The 19,251-nt window shown below is 42.7% G+C and overlaps 3 protein-coding genes across 6 annotated transcripts; all 3 read left to right on the forward strand.

Moving 5' to 3' along the window:
- The first annotated feature begins 131 nt into the window (after positions 1-131).
- Positions 132-4,045, forward strand: LOC103990043 (pentatricopeptide repeat-containing protein At1g22960, mitochondrial). Of its 4 annotated transcripts, XM_065189545.1 has the most exons (4): positions 132-1,187; positions 1,350-1,393; positions 3,272-3,372; positions 3,747-4,045. In XM_065189545.1, the coding sequence occupies exons 1-4, from the start codon at positions 253-255 to the stop codon at positions 3,855-3,857; spliced, it is 1,191 nt and encodes a 396-aa protein (XP_065045617.1). In that variant the 5' UTR covers positions 132-252; the 3' UTR covers positions 3,858-4,045. The 4 variants fall into 4 exon arrangements, with proteins under 4 accessions (XP_065045617.1, XP_009407344.2, XP_009407342.2 ...); XM_009409069.3 differs by lacking the exons at positions 3,272-3,372; positions 3,747-4,045 and having other exon boundaries at positions 1,350-2,974; XM_009409067.3 differs by lacking the exons at positions 3,272-3,372; positions 3,747-4,045 and having other exon boundaries at positions 132-945; positions 1,033-2,974.
- Positions 4,046-7,632: 3,587 nt separating this feature from the next.
- Positions 7,633-9,550, forward strand: LOC135677587 (pectinesterase-like). The gene is made up of 2 exons (XM_065189948.1): positions 7,633-8,617; positions 8,856-9,550. The coding sequence occupies exons 1-2, from the start codon at positions 7,633-7,635 to the stop codon at positions 9,548-9,550; spliced, it is 1,680 nt and encodes a 559-aa protein (XP_065046020.1).
- A 7,202-nt stretch (positions 9,551-16,752) lies between these two features.
- Positions 16,753-18,903, forward strand: LOC135677897 (pectinesterase-like). The gene is made up of 2 exons (XM_065190310.1): positions 16,753-17,860; positions 18,099-18,903. Exons 1-2 carry the CDS (start codon positions 16,909-16,911, stop codon positions 18,791-18,793), a joined length of 1,647 nt encoding a protein of 548 aa, XP_065046382.1. The 5' UTR covers positions 16,753-16,908; the 3' UTR covers positions 18,794-18,903.
- Positions 18,904-19,251: the final 348 nt, after the last annotated feature.

Raw genomic sequence — 19,251 nt, forward strand, 5'->3', positions numbered from 1 at the left:
GGCTCTCCGATTCAAAATATGTATCATCAATCAATCCAATTAATAATTTAAATGGGGTGGCCAACAATTAACTAATCCGGTGTTGCCCAACTTATATAATGTTTCATCCGTAAATAAAGCCTTTCAGCCGTCGCCTAAGGAAGTATTACGCCCTCGGCTACGCGACTCCACATATTCATTCGTATCTCCCTCTCCGAAGGGAGGCCGCCCGCAGATGCATAGTTAGCTTCATCTCCAGCTTCTTCCAATGGCATGGAGGCGAAGGAAGCTCTAAATCTATGTTCTCCATCCCTCATGCTCTTCCCTAAATTTAAACTACTCATCTCGACGACAACCCTAGCCGCCACCGCCGCTGAGGTACGCCCCTTCCATCATCTCCTCCCTTCCATCAAAGCCTACTACTCCTCCTCCTCGTCTTCCCCCGTTGATCTTCCCCCTTTCGACGCCCTTGTCTCCGGTATCCTCGACTCTGATCCCGCCGCCTTCACCCGTGGCTTTCGTGCTCCGGACTCCATCAAGCCTCTCCTCTCCGAGCCTCACCTATTCCTCGCTGCCCTGCGCTCAGTCCGACGCCGCCCTCGCCTCGCCCTCCGCTTCTTCCGCTGGGCCGAGAGCCAGCCCGGCTTCCCCTGCTCGGAGGCCGCCTTCTGCGCCGTCCTCCAGATACTCGCTGAGGGCGGCCTCATGCGTGCCGCCTACTCCGTCGCCCAGCGTGTGCTTCACCTCCGTCTCCACGGCATCGTTGACCTCCTTATCGACGGACACGCTGGTCCCGAGGCCACGGCCCCCCTCCTGGATCTGCTTCTCTGGCTGTACACCAAGTGTTCGATGGTGGAGCTCGCCGTGTCCACCTTCTACAAGATGGTAGCCCACGGGTTCCTGCCGGACGTCAAGAACTGCAACAGGATTCTGAGGATCTTGAGGGACACGGCCCAGTGGACGGAGGTGCGCGCCATCTACAAACATATGATTAAAGTCGGCGTCCAGCCTACCATTGTAACTTTCAATACGATACTCGATTCCTTTTGCAAGGAAGGAAAGGCGGAAGAGGCTCTCAAGATTTTGGGCGAGATGGAAGGTCAGGACGCTGGGTGCTTACCCAATGATATTACCTATAATGTCATCATCAACGGCCTGTCAAAGAAGGGGGAATTGGACAAGGCAGAGAAGTTGCTTGACAAAATGAGGTGCTCCCGAAAGGCATCATCTTTTACTTACAATCCTTTGATTAGTGGGTTATTCAGCAAAGGTTTTGTCGACGAGGCACTGGGTTTCAGGGATGAGATGGTGGGGTTCGGAGTGATGCCAACAGTGGTGACTTACAATGCTTTAATCTATGGGTTGTGTAGGAGTGGACGGATGGAAGAGGCCCAGGAGAAGTTTGTCGAAATGGGTAAGATGAATCTGGCACAAGATGTAGTATCTTACAACTCTTTAATTTATGGGTATTGCAGATTAGGGAATGTAAAAGAGGCTCTATGTTTGTTTAATCATCTGAGAGATGCACATATAGCTCCTAATATTAGAACTTACAACATTCTTATAGATGGTCATTGTAGATTGGGATCCCTGGATGGGGCTCAGAAGTTTAAGGAGGAGATGATTTGTTCGGGGTTTCTGCCCGATGTTTATACGTATACCATTCTGGTAAATGGGTCTTGCAAGATGGGAAATCTTGCCATGGCAAAAGGATTTTTTGATGAGATGTTACGAAAAGGTCTCGAGCCAGATTGCCATGCGTACACAACAAGAATAGTTGGAGAATTGAAGTTAGGGGATACTTCTAAGGCTTTTCAATTGCGGGAAGAGATGAAAGCAAAAGGCATCACTCCTAATACAGTTACCTACAATGTTCTGATAGATGGGCTATGCAAGATGGGAAATCTGAAAGAGGCATATGGTTTGTGGCAAAAGATGGTACATGATGGATTTCATCCAAATTGTGTAACCTATACTTGCTTAATTAATGCACATTGCGAGAAGGGTCATATGAGAGAAGCAAAATATCTGTTTGATAGCATGCTTAGTAATAATTTATCGCCGACAGTCGTCACCTACACTGTTCTCATTCATGCACATGCAAATAAAGGAAATTTGGAGGCTGCATATGGCTACTTCTCCAAGATGCTGGAGGAGAATGTCTTGCCTAACAAAATAACTTATAATGCCCTCATAAATGGGCTCTGTAGAAAGCACAAGGTTGAATTGGCTTATGAGCTCTTCGACAAGATGCAAGGAAATGGTTTGTCCCCAAATAAGTATACATATACTTTACTCATAAATGAAAATTGCAATTTGGGTAACTGGAAAGAAGCACTGAGGTTGTATGCTGAAATGCATGAGAAAGAAATTATTCCTGATTTTTGCACTCAGAATGTTTTGTTTAAAGGTTTTGGTGAAGACTTCAAGCATCATGCGGTGAAATTTTTAGAAACTGATGTTCTTTGCAGTTAATTGATGATTCAAATGCCATAGTTATACATGGTCAGGGGCAGACAAATAAGAATTTGTGTGTTGAAATTTGTATCACAATTGTATTTTTTTTCCTCTGGCAGCAGTGATAGCAGATATTCAGCATGTCTGATGATACGTCCACAGGCATGTAGCTGTCCAAGTTTCCAGAGTGACTTCCAAAGACAGCAGATAATCTAGCACTGGCAAACTCCAGTCCTTTGCTGTGTTAAGTCAGTCATGATGATGTATTCCATTAAAGCATGATGCTAATCTGTATGACTGATGGTTCATTCACATAAAGGAGGCCACACCCAGTAAACAACCAGACAATTTGCAGTGTTGGTGGACTTTAGTCTAAAATATGCAGTTTTTTCTTTTAAATTTGTATGAGATGAATAATCATTTTTTTATCCTCTCAAGGGATGATATCACAAAGTTGCAGCAGGTAAGGTGACATGATAAATTTGTAAATTCATACTATTCTTTGTAACACAATAGTACATCAAGCTTTGGTCTTTCATTTGTCTCCATATACGCCAATTATTTAATCACCATATCTATTTTAACGGCTGTCATTGGATAATTAAACCAAAAAAGTATTGTTGGGCTAAAGTTATTCTTTTGTTAAAAGTTTTTCTCTCATTGTGTTCCAGCTGCCTGATTTGTGGTTTTGACCTAGTAAAATTGAGGTAAAATTTTTGTTCTAAATGATTTATATAATTTTTTATGGCATCAAATATTGTTTATTTTGCCTCCTATCATTCATGTTGATGTAAGCTGATGGATGGCTTTTGTAATTTCAATGATGAGATTGCAGGTGTATGTAAAGCTGCAAACAAGGACACAAAAAAGAAGGATATAAACATCTGCAGTCACAAGATACAGAAGTTACTTAGGGAGACGCCCTTGGTTGATGAGGTTAGTTCTCATTGTTAGGCTTATCGGCTTCCTTTTATTTGAAGGTTGATGCACAAACTGAGCTTTAAAACAAACAAACAAACTGAACTTCAATGCTTCATCGAATACAGTATATGCCAAGTATCATGACATGAGCTGAAATATCAAGCCATTCATGTAGCTAGTTTGTGAAAGCTGATTAAGTGCACATTGAATTGAAACTATTATGAATCCATATTATCATAATCATGGCATTTTAGTCAAACAGTGTAATCTGGAAATTGCTTATTTGTTGCTATAAATCTAGTGTGTAGACTAGCTGATAGTTTTTACTTTCTGGTTGTTCTATATATATACACTTCCTGAAACCCAAGTTCTGAAATCCTAGCTTCTAGATCATGGAGTACGCACAAAAGAAGAACCAGATAGATGCAAAGCAGATGTCGTGCAATAAATATTTACTCATTTGTGGATCCATTTCATCTATGCTTCGTTGGCAGTCCTAATTTTCTATCATGATGAAGCGATGTATCATGACTTTGCCATAGGTTTTTAAATGTGAATTCTTCAAATTAATCTGCATTACTCTGTATCTTTGTGCTTTTTAGCATTGAATTAAAACGTGTAACTATAACATGAGTTTTTACTTTGTAAGCTTGGTTATTCGAAGACAATCTTGGTGGACTTTTGTTTATTTTAACTTACAACCATGAAAGCAAAAGTAAAAAAAGACTATGTAAGAATTGCTTGCATCTAATAATGAAAGGAGTTGGTGTCGGTGTACTGTACTTTTGATGGTGAAGTATGTTGCTTCACCACTCAATTGCCGATTGTCAGTTAAATTTTCTGTTAGTGACAGGTATTAAAATTTAATAATGTTTACATGGAGTAATTAATAATGGGAAAATTTTGTGTGTATGGTTTCATGTCTCTCCGATCCTTTTTATGGGTTGTTTTCCTCGAGGGTGTATAATATTTTGAGTATTCAAAGGGCTCCTTTTTTGTCTCTCGATGTAGAAAATATTTGAAATGGAATTTTATTACTTGGTGTACAGTAGGATTATTGGATATGGGTGTTTTATCAGGAAAAAGTCCCTTAAGATGCTCAACAGTTGGATGGGTTCTGCAGTATATATGAAATGAGAATTTTAACCATAATGATGCGTTAAGGTGCATACTGCACCTAAAGAGAATTGAGCACACATCTTATCCATCTGTGACTGGATATATGAAGATTTCAGTTGATCAGAAGCACAAATTTATAGATCAGCCAAATATATGTTTTCTGTAGCACCAAATATATGTTTTCTGTAGCATTCTTAATTAGTTTCATTGAAAGTTGACAAGATTAAAATTAACTTATAAGGATCTGAAGTATTTTAGTCAGTAATATAGACTAAATGAAGTTGTGAAGAAATAAATATCCATTCTCACATATTCATCATCTAATTTTAATGAGGAGATTACACTTAACGACAGACTATAATTTCAGCTTATTTTTCTAGCAAGTAAGCGAACCTTAGATAATGATGAAAGGAAAAAATAGATATTAAATTTTAAACATTTGTGAATATATTTCAGCTCATTTGTGAAAAAATATATTTTCTAGCAGTTCTTTAACATTCAAGTATCACACACTGATAAAGTTAAAAAAAAATCTAAATATATTTTTTCGCTTTAAGTATTTATCCTTGTTATTATACATATAAACATAGTCTTAGTGGATGTTGGGATAGTTTAGTTATAATCAATAAAATAGATTAGGGTTCTATAACTATTTAGAGACCTGCTGATGAATCCACAACCATAGTTTGACTAGCCCCATGAGAATTTTTATAGTTAAATCAAATTTGGGTTAGTAGCATTAAACCCAACATTGGACTGTTACTTGTCCTTATAATAGTATTTTTCAATTTGTTTTCCCCTTTTCACCATATTAATCCTTTTTCTTGGGAAGACTCTTCCTCTCCTTTCCTTTGTAAAGGCTACAGATTCATGAGGGTACAAAAGCTTCAACCATTTATAGATACAATATACATATTTCCCAACCAAGCACCAGAGATAAGAGAAACATGTTTGCTAATACTGTTTAAACCAACCAAAAACAAAATAGAAGAGCAAATACATCCACCAACCTGCATGCATGGATCTCTCATTTGTGATACCAACGCAGAGCCTTTCCTACATCCATCACGGCGTCTGAGGTTTCTTGGGGCTTCCGTTATGGTGTAACGGGTCCGGTCCCGAAGGGACCCTCATCAACTCCGGCTCCGGTAGTTCCGCAGCCAACCCTATCTCCGGCGGCCGCCTGTATCCCTGCTTGAGTTCCTCCTTCCACGCCCCGTGCACCTGTGTACGTGGCAAAAGCGGAAGAAACAAGACGTGAGATATAATTAATAGGAAAACCTACTCCTAACGAAGCAAGATTTTTAGCAGACTAACGAATTGTTTCAAGAGATCAACCTTTCTTCCATTCTCAGGTGGAGCAGTCTCCGGATTCCAACAGCTGCCAAGCTCGATTTGGCAACCTGCATAATGAATGAACATTGAGTCAAAGCACGTATATCCTAGAAAGGGTTAAAGGGACGAACCTAAACGCCCATCCGCCACAAAGACGGCCAAGATCAACAGAAAGCACCAAAATAATAGACCAAACAGACCCATTATCTCCTTCGTGACAGTCTTAACTGGTGGCCGGTGCAGTTTCTCTTTGGTCCGCGGCTGCTGTATTTATAGCATGGAAAGTAGAGCACCTCAACCTGAGGTTTTTATAAACTAAGCTCGGCCTTCGTTCTCCTCTCAGACAGGAAGATCTGTCGGAGATCCAATTCATCGAAGAGGTTTTAAGACAAGATGGATTGCAGTTGGATCACCGGCGGCGCAACAGAATCATATATGATGCATGTACGCACGCTGTGCCTGACAAAGCTCAACCTTCTCTCCTCCGCCTTCTTCATCTGGCACGTGCCGACACGACTCTCTCCCAGTATCTTCGCCTCCCTTGCCTCCTGACGTCATCCGGATCTCGTCGCCATAATTGGCATTAGCCTCCATTCCGAAATGCTTTTTTACGTGCCATTTCTCGTTTCTTTTATTGTTATTCTTACTTTAAATATAAAATCAGTTTAATTTTTGACCCTGCACACATACACATAGAATGCATGAAACAACAGTGTGACATTAAGATGCGATGACAGGAACGGAAACAAAAATCAAAAGTTAACGTAAGCGCGAGAGGCCATTTTGATCACCATCTCCTCGGCTGATTCGATTCTTTTCGAAGATACAGACGATGGTGGTCAATTGTGTAAGAATAAAGTGTTCATCTCACGGTCCTCGGGACGGCCGGACGAGTTAGAGATGGCCGCCATTAACGACGTATTCGTGGCGTCGTACTACTACAACCCTAGCACAAAAAAGAGGGCCATGGAGTACGTAAGCTGCTTATCATTTAGCCCGTTTCGGATCAGACGGCTCTCGTGATATGGACCCACTGTATCATCCTACCGTCCACGATGCTTCTATTGCTTTTGTAGGATTAGGTTGCTTACTGCACGAGTCTGTGTCGCTGCATGCAGCGACTACGTACTATCCTGTCAGCTTTGACAGGTGTATTGTGCTGGTTGTGTGGTCGTAGGTGTCTTCAAATCGGTTCATTGTTACGATTAAATCGAATCGAATCAGTTTTCGATTCGATTTAATTTAATTAAAATAAGTTTAAATTAGAATCTGATTCGTTTAATCGATTAATTGATATATATATATATATATATATATATATATATATATATATATATATAACCAAAAAAGACAAATATTTCTTTCTTTCTCATAGACCATACGCACATCATTCACTCGTTCCGTTGCAACCAGGAGGAGAAGAACCTTAATATAGCATTGAACGAGAACGGTTTACAATCTACCCTCCTTAGTGCAGGCGAGACCACGAATTTTATGGCTGGCTAGCTGCATGTATTTTGCTAAGAACCGGTAGTTAAAATAGCTAAATAAAGTCAACATTATTGTAACAATTGACAAGAAAAGCTCTTTGTACACATCTTGTACGTTAGGACGACGTCAAGAAACTTTCTTTATCCATTAATTCTCCCCTTATATAAGTAAACACGCCCTCTCCGTCCTCTCAACGGCAGATCTCCAGCAACTTTGGGGAGCTCCGGCCCCAAAGAATCTTCATAGGTTTCCTCCTTTCACTACGTCCACAAGCCAAAGTTCATGCACACTCTTGTCTAAGATTAGCAAAACAAACGAGGATCGTAAGAGATGTCGAATAAGGCCGTCTTGGGTGCTCTCTCAGCGGTCCTCCTTGTGGCCGCGGTGATAGGTACGGTAGCCACCGTCGCGAGCTCCAACCATAAGGCGGCGAGTGATGATTCCCTTGCCGCCTCCTCCAAGTCCGTGACGGCCATCTGCGCCTCCACTGACTACACTGACGTGTGCCAACGGACCCTCAGTTCTGCCATCAATGGCTCTGCCTCTCCCAAGGAGATCATCCAAGCATCCTTCATGGCAGCCATCAAAGAAATCGAAGCTGCCTCCCACCTGTCCAAGAACGTGAGTTTGAGCGCCACTGACTCGATGAACAAGGATGGGTTCGACATTTGTCGTCGACTCTTCGAGGATGCTAATGAGGAGCTACAAGCTGCCTTCTCGGAGACTCATGACCTTGACGGTTTGGCGAGAAGGACCGATGACATCAAGTGCTGGCTTTCAGCCGTCATCTCCTACCAGCAGACCTGCCTCGATGGCATCACTCAACCCGACCTACACTCGACCATGAAGGACGGCCTTGTCACGGCCTCTCAGGTCACCAGCAATGCCATTGCCATCGTCGATGGGCTCAGTTCATTATTCAAGAACTTCCAAGTTCCCATCAACGTGACCAATATCGCCAGCCGCCGGCTACTGTCTCAGGGGAGCGATGCCAAGGGTTATCCCACGTGGTTCTCGGCCCATGACAGGAAGCTCTTGGCTGCCAGTGCGAGAGGTGAGTTGAAGCCTAACATGGTGGTGGCTCAGGATGGGAGTGGAGACTATAAGACTATCAACGCTGCCATCAATGCCATGCCCAAGAAGTATTCAGGCCGCTATGTGATCTACGTGAAGGCCGGGATCTACAAGGAGAATGTCCTCGTCACCAAGGACAAGGTGAACGTGTTCATGTATGGTGATGGACCAAGGAAGACAATCGTGACTGGCAGCAAGAACAACGTCGATGGCGTTCAAACCATGAATACTGCGACCTTCGGTCTGACCTTCTTTGCTTTCATAAATCCTATATTATGCTACGTTTCACATCTACTCACTTACCATCTGACATATCAGTTGTGACCTAAGTTAGATATAGCAAACATATTACTGCAATCAATCTATATCACACTTACTACACCAAACTAAATCTTGATAGTAGAGACAATGAAATATCGAGAGTGAAGCAAAACATATGCATGTCTGACCAAAAGTTTTATGCAATTGGCATTTTCCAGCTGCCGAAGGGCAGGGCTTTATTGGCAAGTCAATGGGGTTCAGCAACACCGCAGGACCAGAGAAGCACCAAGCCGTGGCGCTTCGTGTGAAAGGGGACATGTCAGCCTTCTTCAACTGTCGTATGGATGCGTTCCAGGACACTCTCTACGTGCAGGCCCATCGGCAGTTCTACCGTCACTGTGTGGTATCGGGGACTGTTGACTTCATCTTCGGTGACTCCTCCACCATTCTTCAAAACTGCCTCATCGTGGTGCGGCGCCCCATGGACAATCAACAGAACACGGTGACAGCACACGGACGAGAGGAGGAGAAGGAAGAGACCGCACTTGTGATCCAAAACTGCCGAATCGTCCCCGACAAGCGCTTGTTCCCTGACAGGTTGAAGATCCCCAGCTACCTTGGTCGGCCTTGGAAGGCACACTCGAGGACCATCATCATGGAATCCACCATCGGCGACTTGATCAAACCGGAGGGATGGTTGCCATGGGATGGCGACCAGTTTTTGAACACACTATATTATGCCGAGTATGGCAACCGTGGGCCCGGTGCCGGGACCAGCGGCAGGGTGAATTGGCCTGGGTTTCATGTCATCAACAGGCAGACGGCCCAAGCGTACACAGTGAATTCCCTAATCCAAGGTCACCGGTGGATCAAGTATTCGGGCATACCCTATCTTGGTGGGTTTAAAAATTGATGTAATTCCTATCTCGTATGCGTACACCCAATATTGAGATATAAGATGTAAGAGAAGTGTGGAGATGATGATGAAAATAATAAAGCGAAAGACGGAGATTGAGAGACGCGATGTTACTATGAAAGATTTCTTCCTTCATTTCATTATTGATACACTCTCTCAATTAAATATTTCGTTGCGTTGGTGTTTTGAGGATCAACAAATTTTTTTGATAAATCTGTTGCGATAGCTCTTACCATTCAATTAGTTATATTATCGACTAATTTTTTCGATATGTTCATCAATATCTTACATGGCGATCAATCCTTCGGATTGATGTTTAATTCTTTGGCTTGATATCTTATTCTCAGACTTATTAAACACATTTAATCAGATATTAATTTTTAAATTTCATCAAATGATTTTATTCATTAAAATACCATACTCAACATGGAAAATTATACTATGTGTTCCTTTCTATTTCTTGCTTACTTGCTCCTAATTACTTTGAATACTTGCTTCCTTTGTTAAAATTTTCAAGGATGGTCAAATTTGCACCATAACACTAATTCAATTTTTTATGTCTGTAAGATCCTATCAATTTTTTTATGAACCGAGGAGCATCTCAAATATAAGATCTATTCCTCAGTCTCGTATATATAAAAAGTATAATCATGAAAGTGGATAGACTTGAAGAAAGAGATTTTATGAGTAAATGTAAGTTCAAAGTGCTATTATGGATTGTACCTCTCTTCTCTTATGTTTTTGCGTATTTATATATTTACTTAACCTTATTTTATTATTACTCACACGTTCTTACAAAGTTTAGAAAAATATTTTTCAATATACTTGTACTAAATCAAGATTCTCTCAATTAACTGAATATCTAAAAAGAACTAATAGTATCTTAGAGGGTCATGTAATATATGTTCACTCATGTTTAATGAGACGAATTTCAAAAACTAATTAAACACATATATGCATGAAATAATTTTTAAAAAATTATGAATGTTTTATTTTATTTTTTAGAAAGAAATGAGTTTATTTGAATCTATATTTATAACACTGTATATTAAATATAACATGGTTAAAGTCATATATAAAGGCTTAAGCATAATAAATGAGTCTAAAATTAATATATTATAATATTATTTAAAATGAAATCAAACGAGTCCATTCACAAAAGCTTATGAATGTTAATAATATATTAGAATTAGTTGTGAAAGTTTATCTAATATTGAATTAGTGCATAAAGTTCTTAACTCACTTCTAAATAATTGGGATAAATGGGTGTTGTTGCCTTGATATCGTTGATCGAGAATCGGCACGACTTGATTTTGTCCCAAAGATGCAAGTTTATCCGAATGGCCCACGTGACGATTGTGTGGGGGGACCCAAGCTAAGGAAGATCAGGTTGAAGTGATCCCGAAGTACTACTTGTATGTCCAAGGTGGATCCCAAGTTGAGACCAGGTAGTCCGGACCTCCTCGAAGTTTTGGAGATGAGTCGAGGTATGCCTTATCTCCGTTGGAAATTCTTCATAAGCAATCAGGTTTTAGGGGAGTACCTGACTTGACCCCTATGATGGTAAAGTCAATATGAGTGGGAGTATGAATAATATAAATCTTGTGTCTAGTCCCCTCTTTTGTCCTTAGGGATTGTCATTCATATTTGGGCAACCGATGGAGAGAGACTGACGTCTGATAAGGACGGGCCCATACACCCTCCTAGGGCTCATTTACTCGAATGGCAAGATGGTACGATCTCCTGTGACGTGTCATTAGTGAAGAACAACTACGGGGGCATTGCTTGTCAACGCTAGCAATCGCTTGGGACATGCGGAAGGCAATCGACTACATCAGCCAATCGAGAAAGGAGCATACAAGCCTTGATGCCATGGAGTTATTGCTCCTGGCGACTAGCCTGTACACCAAAATCATGGCATGACAAGGTAGAGGGTTGTTGCCAATGGCTCGATCATGGCAAGCAGAGGGCTTCACCATAGCGAGCCAAGTGCTCCCTCATAACATGAGTCAAGGGCTATACTAGCCAAAGCAACACATATATCTCAAAGCAGTATAAAATGACATAAACCATAGGGTCGAGAGGATGGCTCCAGAATAGACAAACCACCCACTAGAAATATCAATAAATACCAACAAGCACAGGAGGAGCCGACTCCCTACAAAAGGTATAAAAATCACCCCTAGGTAGATGCTAGGGGATGGGATTCACTATCTACAAAGACTGAATTAAGCTTTAGATGGATCAAGTTAGAACTCCCATCTCCGACATTGACCTGTTGTGTAAGCACTCAGGAACAGAAGCCCCTTGCAAATCCACCATAAAACACCCTAGAAGATGGGTGACCATAATTCTTCATCCCTTCTCCGTGAAGCCTTTCTTCTAAGTAATCACACGGATGACCTTACACTATCAGGATCGAATCAAGCTGTGCCCCTTCTCAAGCCATGTCATAAAAAACTATAATATTTTTGGCGCTAGAAGAAGGGCTCGATATCGCAAGAACGTCCACTGGTAAACAACCTCAATGAGAACCCTTTGGAGGTGCCTGCTACCCATTCTACCTTTTTGCCTCAAAGGCCAATCATTTGCTCCTCTACAGATCAATGGGAACACCACCACCCAGATCTCTACGGGCTATTGGTGTTCATTCAATGACCCTGGGCTCTTACCTCTTGGGATTGACATAAGATAAATGGTGGTTTCCGCAGAGACATTCCTTACCCTCACGTATCGGTGAGGCATTGGTAGGGATTATGCAGATTATCTCACCCTATATACCACAACTCATTTAAGAAGTTGCCCCTCCCTTATCCTCATCACTTGTATCTCAACTAGCCTTTGCTCTCCCGAGGCACGACACTTCTCCAGTTGGCCCATCGCCTATGGCTCCTGACATTGATCATCCAATCGAGGAACAACCAGGAAACCTAAGACCAACATCAAGGCATGACACTCGACATACCATTCCTGCCTTTCCCAAAGTAGATACAATGTCATTTGACTTAGTGGAGGACTCATTGTAGGCTCAAGTGTGGAGGATGAACCGACACCTAGATGAGGTCCAGAAGGAAGTATATAAAACCTACTAGGATTATGGGGACGGTATGATAAGAGGGTCCCCCTTCACCCAAGAAATTCAAGACAAACCTATCTTGCTCCACTTCTGCCTCTTGACACTGGAGGCCTATGATGGTGGTGTTGATCCGGCAGAATATGTCATTGCCTTCCGACAGAATGTCATTACCTTGGATGTTTTTCCACTATGGCTTATGCATAGGCTTTTCTTCCGACTATGTTGTCACCACCAAATGTTGGTTTGCCAATAATCACATCAATCTGTTTCTCGATGGGGTCATGAGGGTGAGGAGAGGGCTCTTAGTCCTTTGAAGGTATCGCTCGAGGTGTCCTCTATGGATAAGGTCCTTGATTTAGTATTTCAGATCTCGATATTCTTTGGTGTCATGGCCATAGTCTCGATGGTACCTGCAATATCTTATTTTATCTTTGAACTCAAACGAGGTCTTCAATGGTCTGGGCTCCCTTAAGAGCCTCTTTTCCTTGATTTGGAGAAAGATTTATATTCTTGATGAATTGAGAGGTGGTGGTGGTGGCGGCCTTGGGAGTGGAGGCTCCGGCCTGTTGAATTTCTTCTTGGATAGTCCTAGGGATGAATCTCAGGGCTATTCTGCACAGGGCCTTTTATTTGTCTCCTCGCGCCTCACTGCCAACAATGTTTCGGTGGTAATGAACTAATGAGCCCTCTGGAACATCTCAAAGACTATCACTGGGGCATTCGACTAATGACTAAAAGAATCTTGTGGGTAAGTCTAAATGTGCATGGAATTGCTTAATAAGTGAGCATATAAGTAGTTCTCATGCGATCTGAGAGGCTTTGTATTGTCAGGGCCAACTGTCTATTACATAAGAAAAGTAAGTCCTCCCTGAAAGAAGGGAAAGCACTATAATTTTTGGAGAATCCGGCTAGCCAATAGAAAGCTAGTAGGGGCTTTAAGCGAGCATTTCATAGAGAGAGAGAGAGAGAGAGAGAGAGAGAGAGAGAGACTCATTCTCCTTCTGCCTTAGCCCGAGGAGTGTCACTATAGATGGCTTGGGTCGTACATTGACCAAGAAGTGTAACTCGAATTCCTTAGCGAGTTGGTCAAAAGATGTGATTGAAAATAGCTGTAGCCGATTGTACTACACCCGACCCGGTCCTCCAAGGGTGGTGGGAAATGCTCGACACATTAGAGCGTTGGATGACTCGGCACATTAAAGGGATGACTCGGAAGTCACTTTCGAAATCACTAAAGCTCGTGTAAAGAGAATTATGGTGGATACAGGAAGTTTCGTTAATATCTTATACTTTGATGCTTTCCAAAAGCTCAGTTTAGTAGAGAAGGACCTCACCCCGATGACCTTGGCTCTTACTAGGTTCACAAGGGATTCCATCTCTCCCGTTGGGACCACAACCTTGCCCATCACCATCGGCGAGGAACCAAGATCCAAGACTATGATGATCACATTTATGGTGGACAACCTTCCTTTAGCATAATGGACCCTCGAGATATGGCAAAGGCACCACCTCACCCTAAACTAATGGAGCGAGTGCTAGAGGTCCCCCTTGATAAAAGTCAATCGGACATAGTCATAAAATTTGGGTCTGCTCTTTTGAAAAAGGACTAGGTTCAACTTATTGATTTCCTTGTAAAAAATACCGATGTATTTGCTTGGTCCCCAAAGGACATGTTAGGAATCGACCCAAGGGTCACACAACATCAATTGAATATTCTTCCTGAAGCACGATCCGTGAAGCAAAAGTTGCAAAAGTTCTCTCTCGACTGGAAATAAGCCATAAGTAATGAGGTAGACTAGCTACTAAAAGCAAGATATACAATAGAGGTAAAATACCCTCAATGATTGTCCAATGTAGTATTGGTCAAGAAATCTATTGGGAAACTTAGGGCAGCATTATATGCATAGTGGAAGAATAGAAAACAAAATCTCAAAGTTTTCGTAGAAAAAGTTTTTCATCGTCATGCAAAGATTAGTGCGCAAAAACCTGTAAAACTAAAAATTGCACATATATGAAAGATGTATTACCTGAGGAGATCATATATCCCTGAAAACGTATATATTTGTGGGAGAGGATGAATGAGATCAACTATCCTCCTATCTAGCGGTGATCCACATGATAGATGTGGTGAAGACGCTACTCAAATCACTACATAATCCTCCTCTCTATGTGCACCACATGATAAAGAAGGGGTCTACCCTTCTTGCAGTCCACACACCCCTTAATTGGGGCTGTCGGTTGAGGAGGAGAGGGAGAGAGGAGTACAGAAAGTGGTAGCCAAAAGGAGTCTAGCCTATGTCCCTTTGGTTCCAGAGGTTATTGTCAATTTAACCCTAATGGATCTTGTCAAATTGGGTACTATATCTCTATCCAATTACCCAAGCATCTTGGATTAGTGGATTTCTACCTAATAATCTCTCCTTTTTAGATCTTATCTACAAGATCCAATAATTCAAGGGCTTATTAGATATAAAATAAGATAAGGACTCCAGCGAATATCTCATATCTAAACTCGCAACACCTACCATATCTTATATCCAAGAGATCGCCTCTGGTATCGTGAGGCTAACGGTAGGGTCAATAGTGGGGCTATTGTTATTTAAGTGCAACAACTTCTGGTGCTTCTTCACATTGTATGAGAAATCAATGAAGATGGGGATGAAGGGAGCAGAGGGGAAAGACCAAGTGATAGTTAGCATCACCTCCAGGGGCGAAGTCATTGAGCTCAAGGACATGGTGCTTCGGGGAGGCATAGCCATCGCTCTCGATGATGTTGCCATTATGAGTGTTGTCGACGCACTTAATGAGCTAATTGAGGGTGATGGACTTTCCATTGTCACAACCTCTTAAGTCTTGGTTGATGTTAGCTTAGGGATATGGTGGCTGAGTAGGCTATCATGGTCAATATCGTCTACCTCTACCATCGGGAAGGATCGTTGGTCAAACTAGAATATCCTATCCACAAACTAGAATATCCAACGGGAAGGATCGGGAAGGATCATTGGTCAATATCATCTTGTTAGGGTCTTTTGTTAGCTGCTAGTGCTAATGACAGTTGAGTTGCTGATTGTGGTTAAGATAGTAGCCTCATTAGGCTAGCTAGGGCAAGAGCGGAATAACAGTTTGCATCACTCCCATTAATGTTTACACCTACTGGGTGAGGTATAGGAACACCTCAACGAGGACAAGCAGGTGGCTCGGGGTTGCCTCCAAGGGCGAGAGGCCTGGGTCGTTGAGCAGACACCCGTGTCACAATAGTATTTGAGCCAAGGTAGATACATCCATATATAGAAACAGCCTCCTCGCTCGAGCATTCATTGAGAAGGTTGGTAGGTAGATGTTCTTGCGACATCAGACACTTCCTCTAGCATCAAAATGTCAAGAGAAAATACTGTTGACGTCTTGATCAACCCGATGTGATCCGGACCCGTATGTTCTAGACTATATGAAGATCGAGATCGAGAGATGTTACTTGACTCAGTCCCTTCGACCTAATACGGGAATTTGTGGGTTCAAGATGTTCAGAATGAGTCTCTTACAATGGATTTAAGATATATTTTTATATCTTAGAGGATGAGAAAGGAGTTTGTGAAAATAGTCTCTTACATTGGGTTTAAGATATCTTTTTAAGCCTTGAGAGGATAAAAAAAAGTTTGTAAATTTTATGTCTTATGAGGACACGAGATTGTGTTTACCAGCTTTGGATTTTAAAACTCATAAATCAATTACCTTGTAATTACGTAGTTTATGATAATGGATGAGAAAGAATACTGTTGTTTTCATTTTCAATCACATTAGTTAGGACGTGCTTCTCGCTAATTCTGTCGTTCCCATTGACTCGTTCCCTTCGAACCAGGAGGCGAAGAAACTTAATATAGCACTGAACGAGATCGGTTTACCCGCCTTACTGCAGGGAAGACCATGCATTTTTATGCTTAGCTGCATGTATTGCCAAGAACCGATAATTAAGATGGCTAAAAAAACGTCGAGATTAATGCAACGATTGCCAAAAAGAGCTCTTATCCACGTATTGTTCGTCTGGACGAAGTCAAGAAAGAAAACCGACGCGACGGTCTCTCATCTTTTACCTTTTTATCAGTTAGTTCGACCGTTATATAAGCACGCCCTCTCCTTCCTCTCGACGGCAGGCGGACAGATACTTGGGGAGCTCCGTCCCCAAAGTATCTTTCTTAGGTTTCCTCCTTTCACTCCGTCCACAATCCAAAGTAAATGCACACGCTTCTCTTGGATTAGCAAACAATACGAGGACCGTAAAGAGATGTCGAATAAGGCCGTCTTGGGTGCTCTCTCGGCGGTCCTCCTTGTGGCCGCCGTGATAGGGGCGGCGAGTGACGATTCCCCTGTCGCCTCCTCCAAGTCCGTGACGGCCATCTGCGCCTCCACTGACTACGCTGATGTGTGCGAACGGACCCTCAATGCTGCCATCAATGGCTCTGCCTCTCCCAAGGAGATCATACAAGCTTCCTTCATGGTTGCCATCAAAGAAATCGAAGCTGCCACCCACCTGTCCAACAACGTGAGTTTGAAAGCCACTGACTCGATGAACAAGGATGGGTTCGACATTTGTCGTCGACTCTTCGAGGATGCCACCGAGGAGCTACAAGCTGCCTTCTCGGAGACTCATGACCTTGACGGTTTGGCGAGAAGGACCGATGACATCAAGTGCTGGCTTTCAGCCGTCATCTCCTACCAGCAGACCTGCCTCGATAGCATCACTCAACCCGACCTACACTCGACCATGAAGGACGGGCTTGTCACGGCCTCTCAGGTCACCAGCAATGCCATTGCCATCGTCGATGGGCTCAGTTCATTATTCAAGAACTTCCAAGTCCCCATCAACGTGACCAATATCGCCAGCCGCCGGCTACTGTCTCAGGGGAGCGATGCCAAGGGTTATCCCACGTGGTTCTCGGCCCATGACAGGAAGCTCTTGGCTGCCAGTGCGAGAGGTGAGTTGAAGCCTAACATGGTGGTGGCTCAGGATGGGAGTGGAGACTATAAGACTATCAACGCTGCCCTCAATGCCATGCCCAAGAAGTACACAGGCCGCTATGTGATCTACGTCAAGGCCGGGATCTACAAGGAGAATGTCCTCGTCACCAAGGACAAGGTGAACGTGTTCATGTATGGTGATGGACCAAGGAAGACAGTCGTGACTGGCAGCAAGAACAACGTCGATGGCGTTCAAACCATGAATACAGCGACCTTCGGTCTGACCTTCTTTGCTTTCATAAATCCTATATTATGCTACGTTTCACATCTACTCACGTACCATCTGACATATCAGTTGTGACCTAAGTTAGATATAGCAAACATATTACTGCAATCAATCTATATAACACTTACTACACCAAACTAAATCTTGATAGTAGAGACAATGAAATATCGAGAGTGAAGCAAAACATATGCATGTCTGACCTAAAGTTTTATGCAATTGGCATTTTCCAGCTGCCGAAGGGCAGGGCTTTATTGGCAAGTATATGGGGTTCAGCAACACCGCTGGACCAGAGAAGCACCAAGCCGTGGCGCTTCGTGTGAAAGGGGACATGTCAGCCTTCTTCAACTGTCGTATGGATGCGTTCCAGGACACTCTCTACGTGCAGGCCCATCGGCAGTTCTACCGCAACTGTGTGGTATCGGGGACTGTTGACTTCATCTTCGGTGACTCCTCCACCATTCTTCAAAACTGCCTCATCGTGGTGCGGCGCCCCATGGACAATCAACAGAACACGGTGACAGCACACGGACGAGAGGAGGAGAAGGAAGAGACCGCACTTGTGATCCAAAACTGCCGCATCGTCCCCGACAAGCGCTTGTTCCCTGACAGGTTGACGATCCCCAGCTACCTTGGTCGGCCTTGGAAGGCACGCTCGAGGACCATCATCATGGAATCAACCATCGGCGACTTGATCAAACCGGAGGGATGGTTGCCATGGGATGGCGACCAGTTTTTGAACACACTATATTATGCCGAGTATGGCAACCGTGGGCCCGGTGCCGGGACCAGCGGCAGGGTGAATTGGCCTGGGTTTCATGTCATCAACAGGCAGACGGCTCAAGCGTACACAGTGAATTCCCTAATCCAAGGTCACCGGTGGATCAAGTTTTCGGGCATACCCTATCTTGGTGGGTTTACAAATTGATGTCCTTCTTATCTACCTAATAAAAAAGTCGGAGATTGAGAGGTGGGATGTTCCTATGGGAGACTTCTTCCTTAATTTCATTATTATTGATTGATACTCCTTTAGTGGCATATGTTGTTGTGCTGGTGTTCTACTAAATTTTCTGACATCTTTATTTCTATATCCTCGTAACTTTCCTTCCTTCGTTTACGTGAAGTAGTGGTTGAATTACCTTTTGTGATATCGATCGATTGATATATTATGTTATATTAACACATGTCAGTTTGTTGTTACGTTACTTCGAGCAACGAAATTATGGATAATTCCTTTATTTCAGTTTATGAAAGAGATATAATAACCCGTTACGAGTGCATGTACTAATACAATGATTGACTCTATCAAAACAATAGGTTTAATGGAACCTTTTATTCGGTGATGTTATCTAGTCTTATGTTATAAACCCCAATGCCGCCATGATG

Source organism: Musa acuminata, chromosome BXJ1-6 (genome assembly GCF_036884655.1).
Source record: "Musa acuminata AAA Group cultivar baxijiao chromosome BXJ1-6, Cavendish_Baxijiao_AAA, whole genome shotgun sequence".
NCBI lineage: Eukaryota > Viridiplantae > Streptophyta > Magnoliopsida > Zingiberales > Musaceae > Musa > Musa acuminata.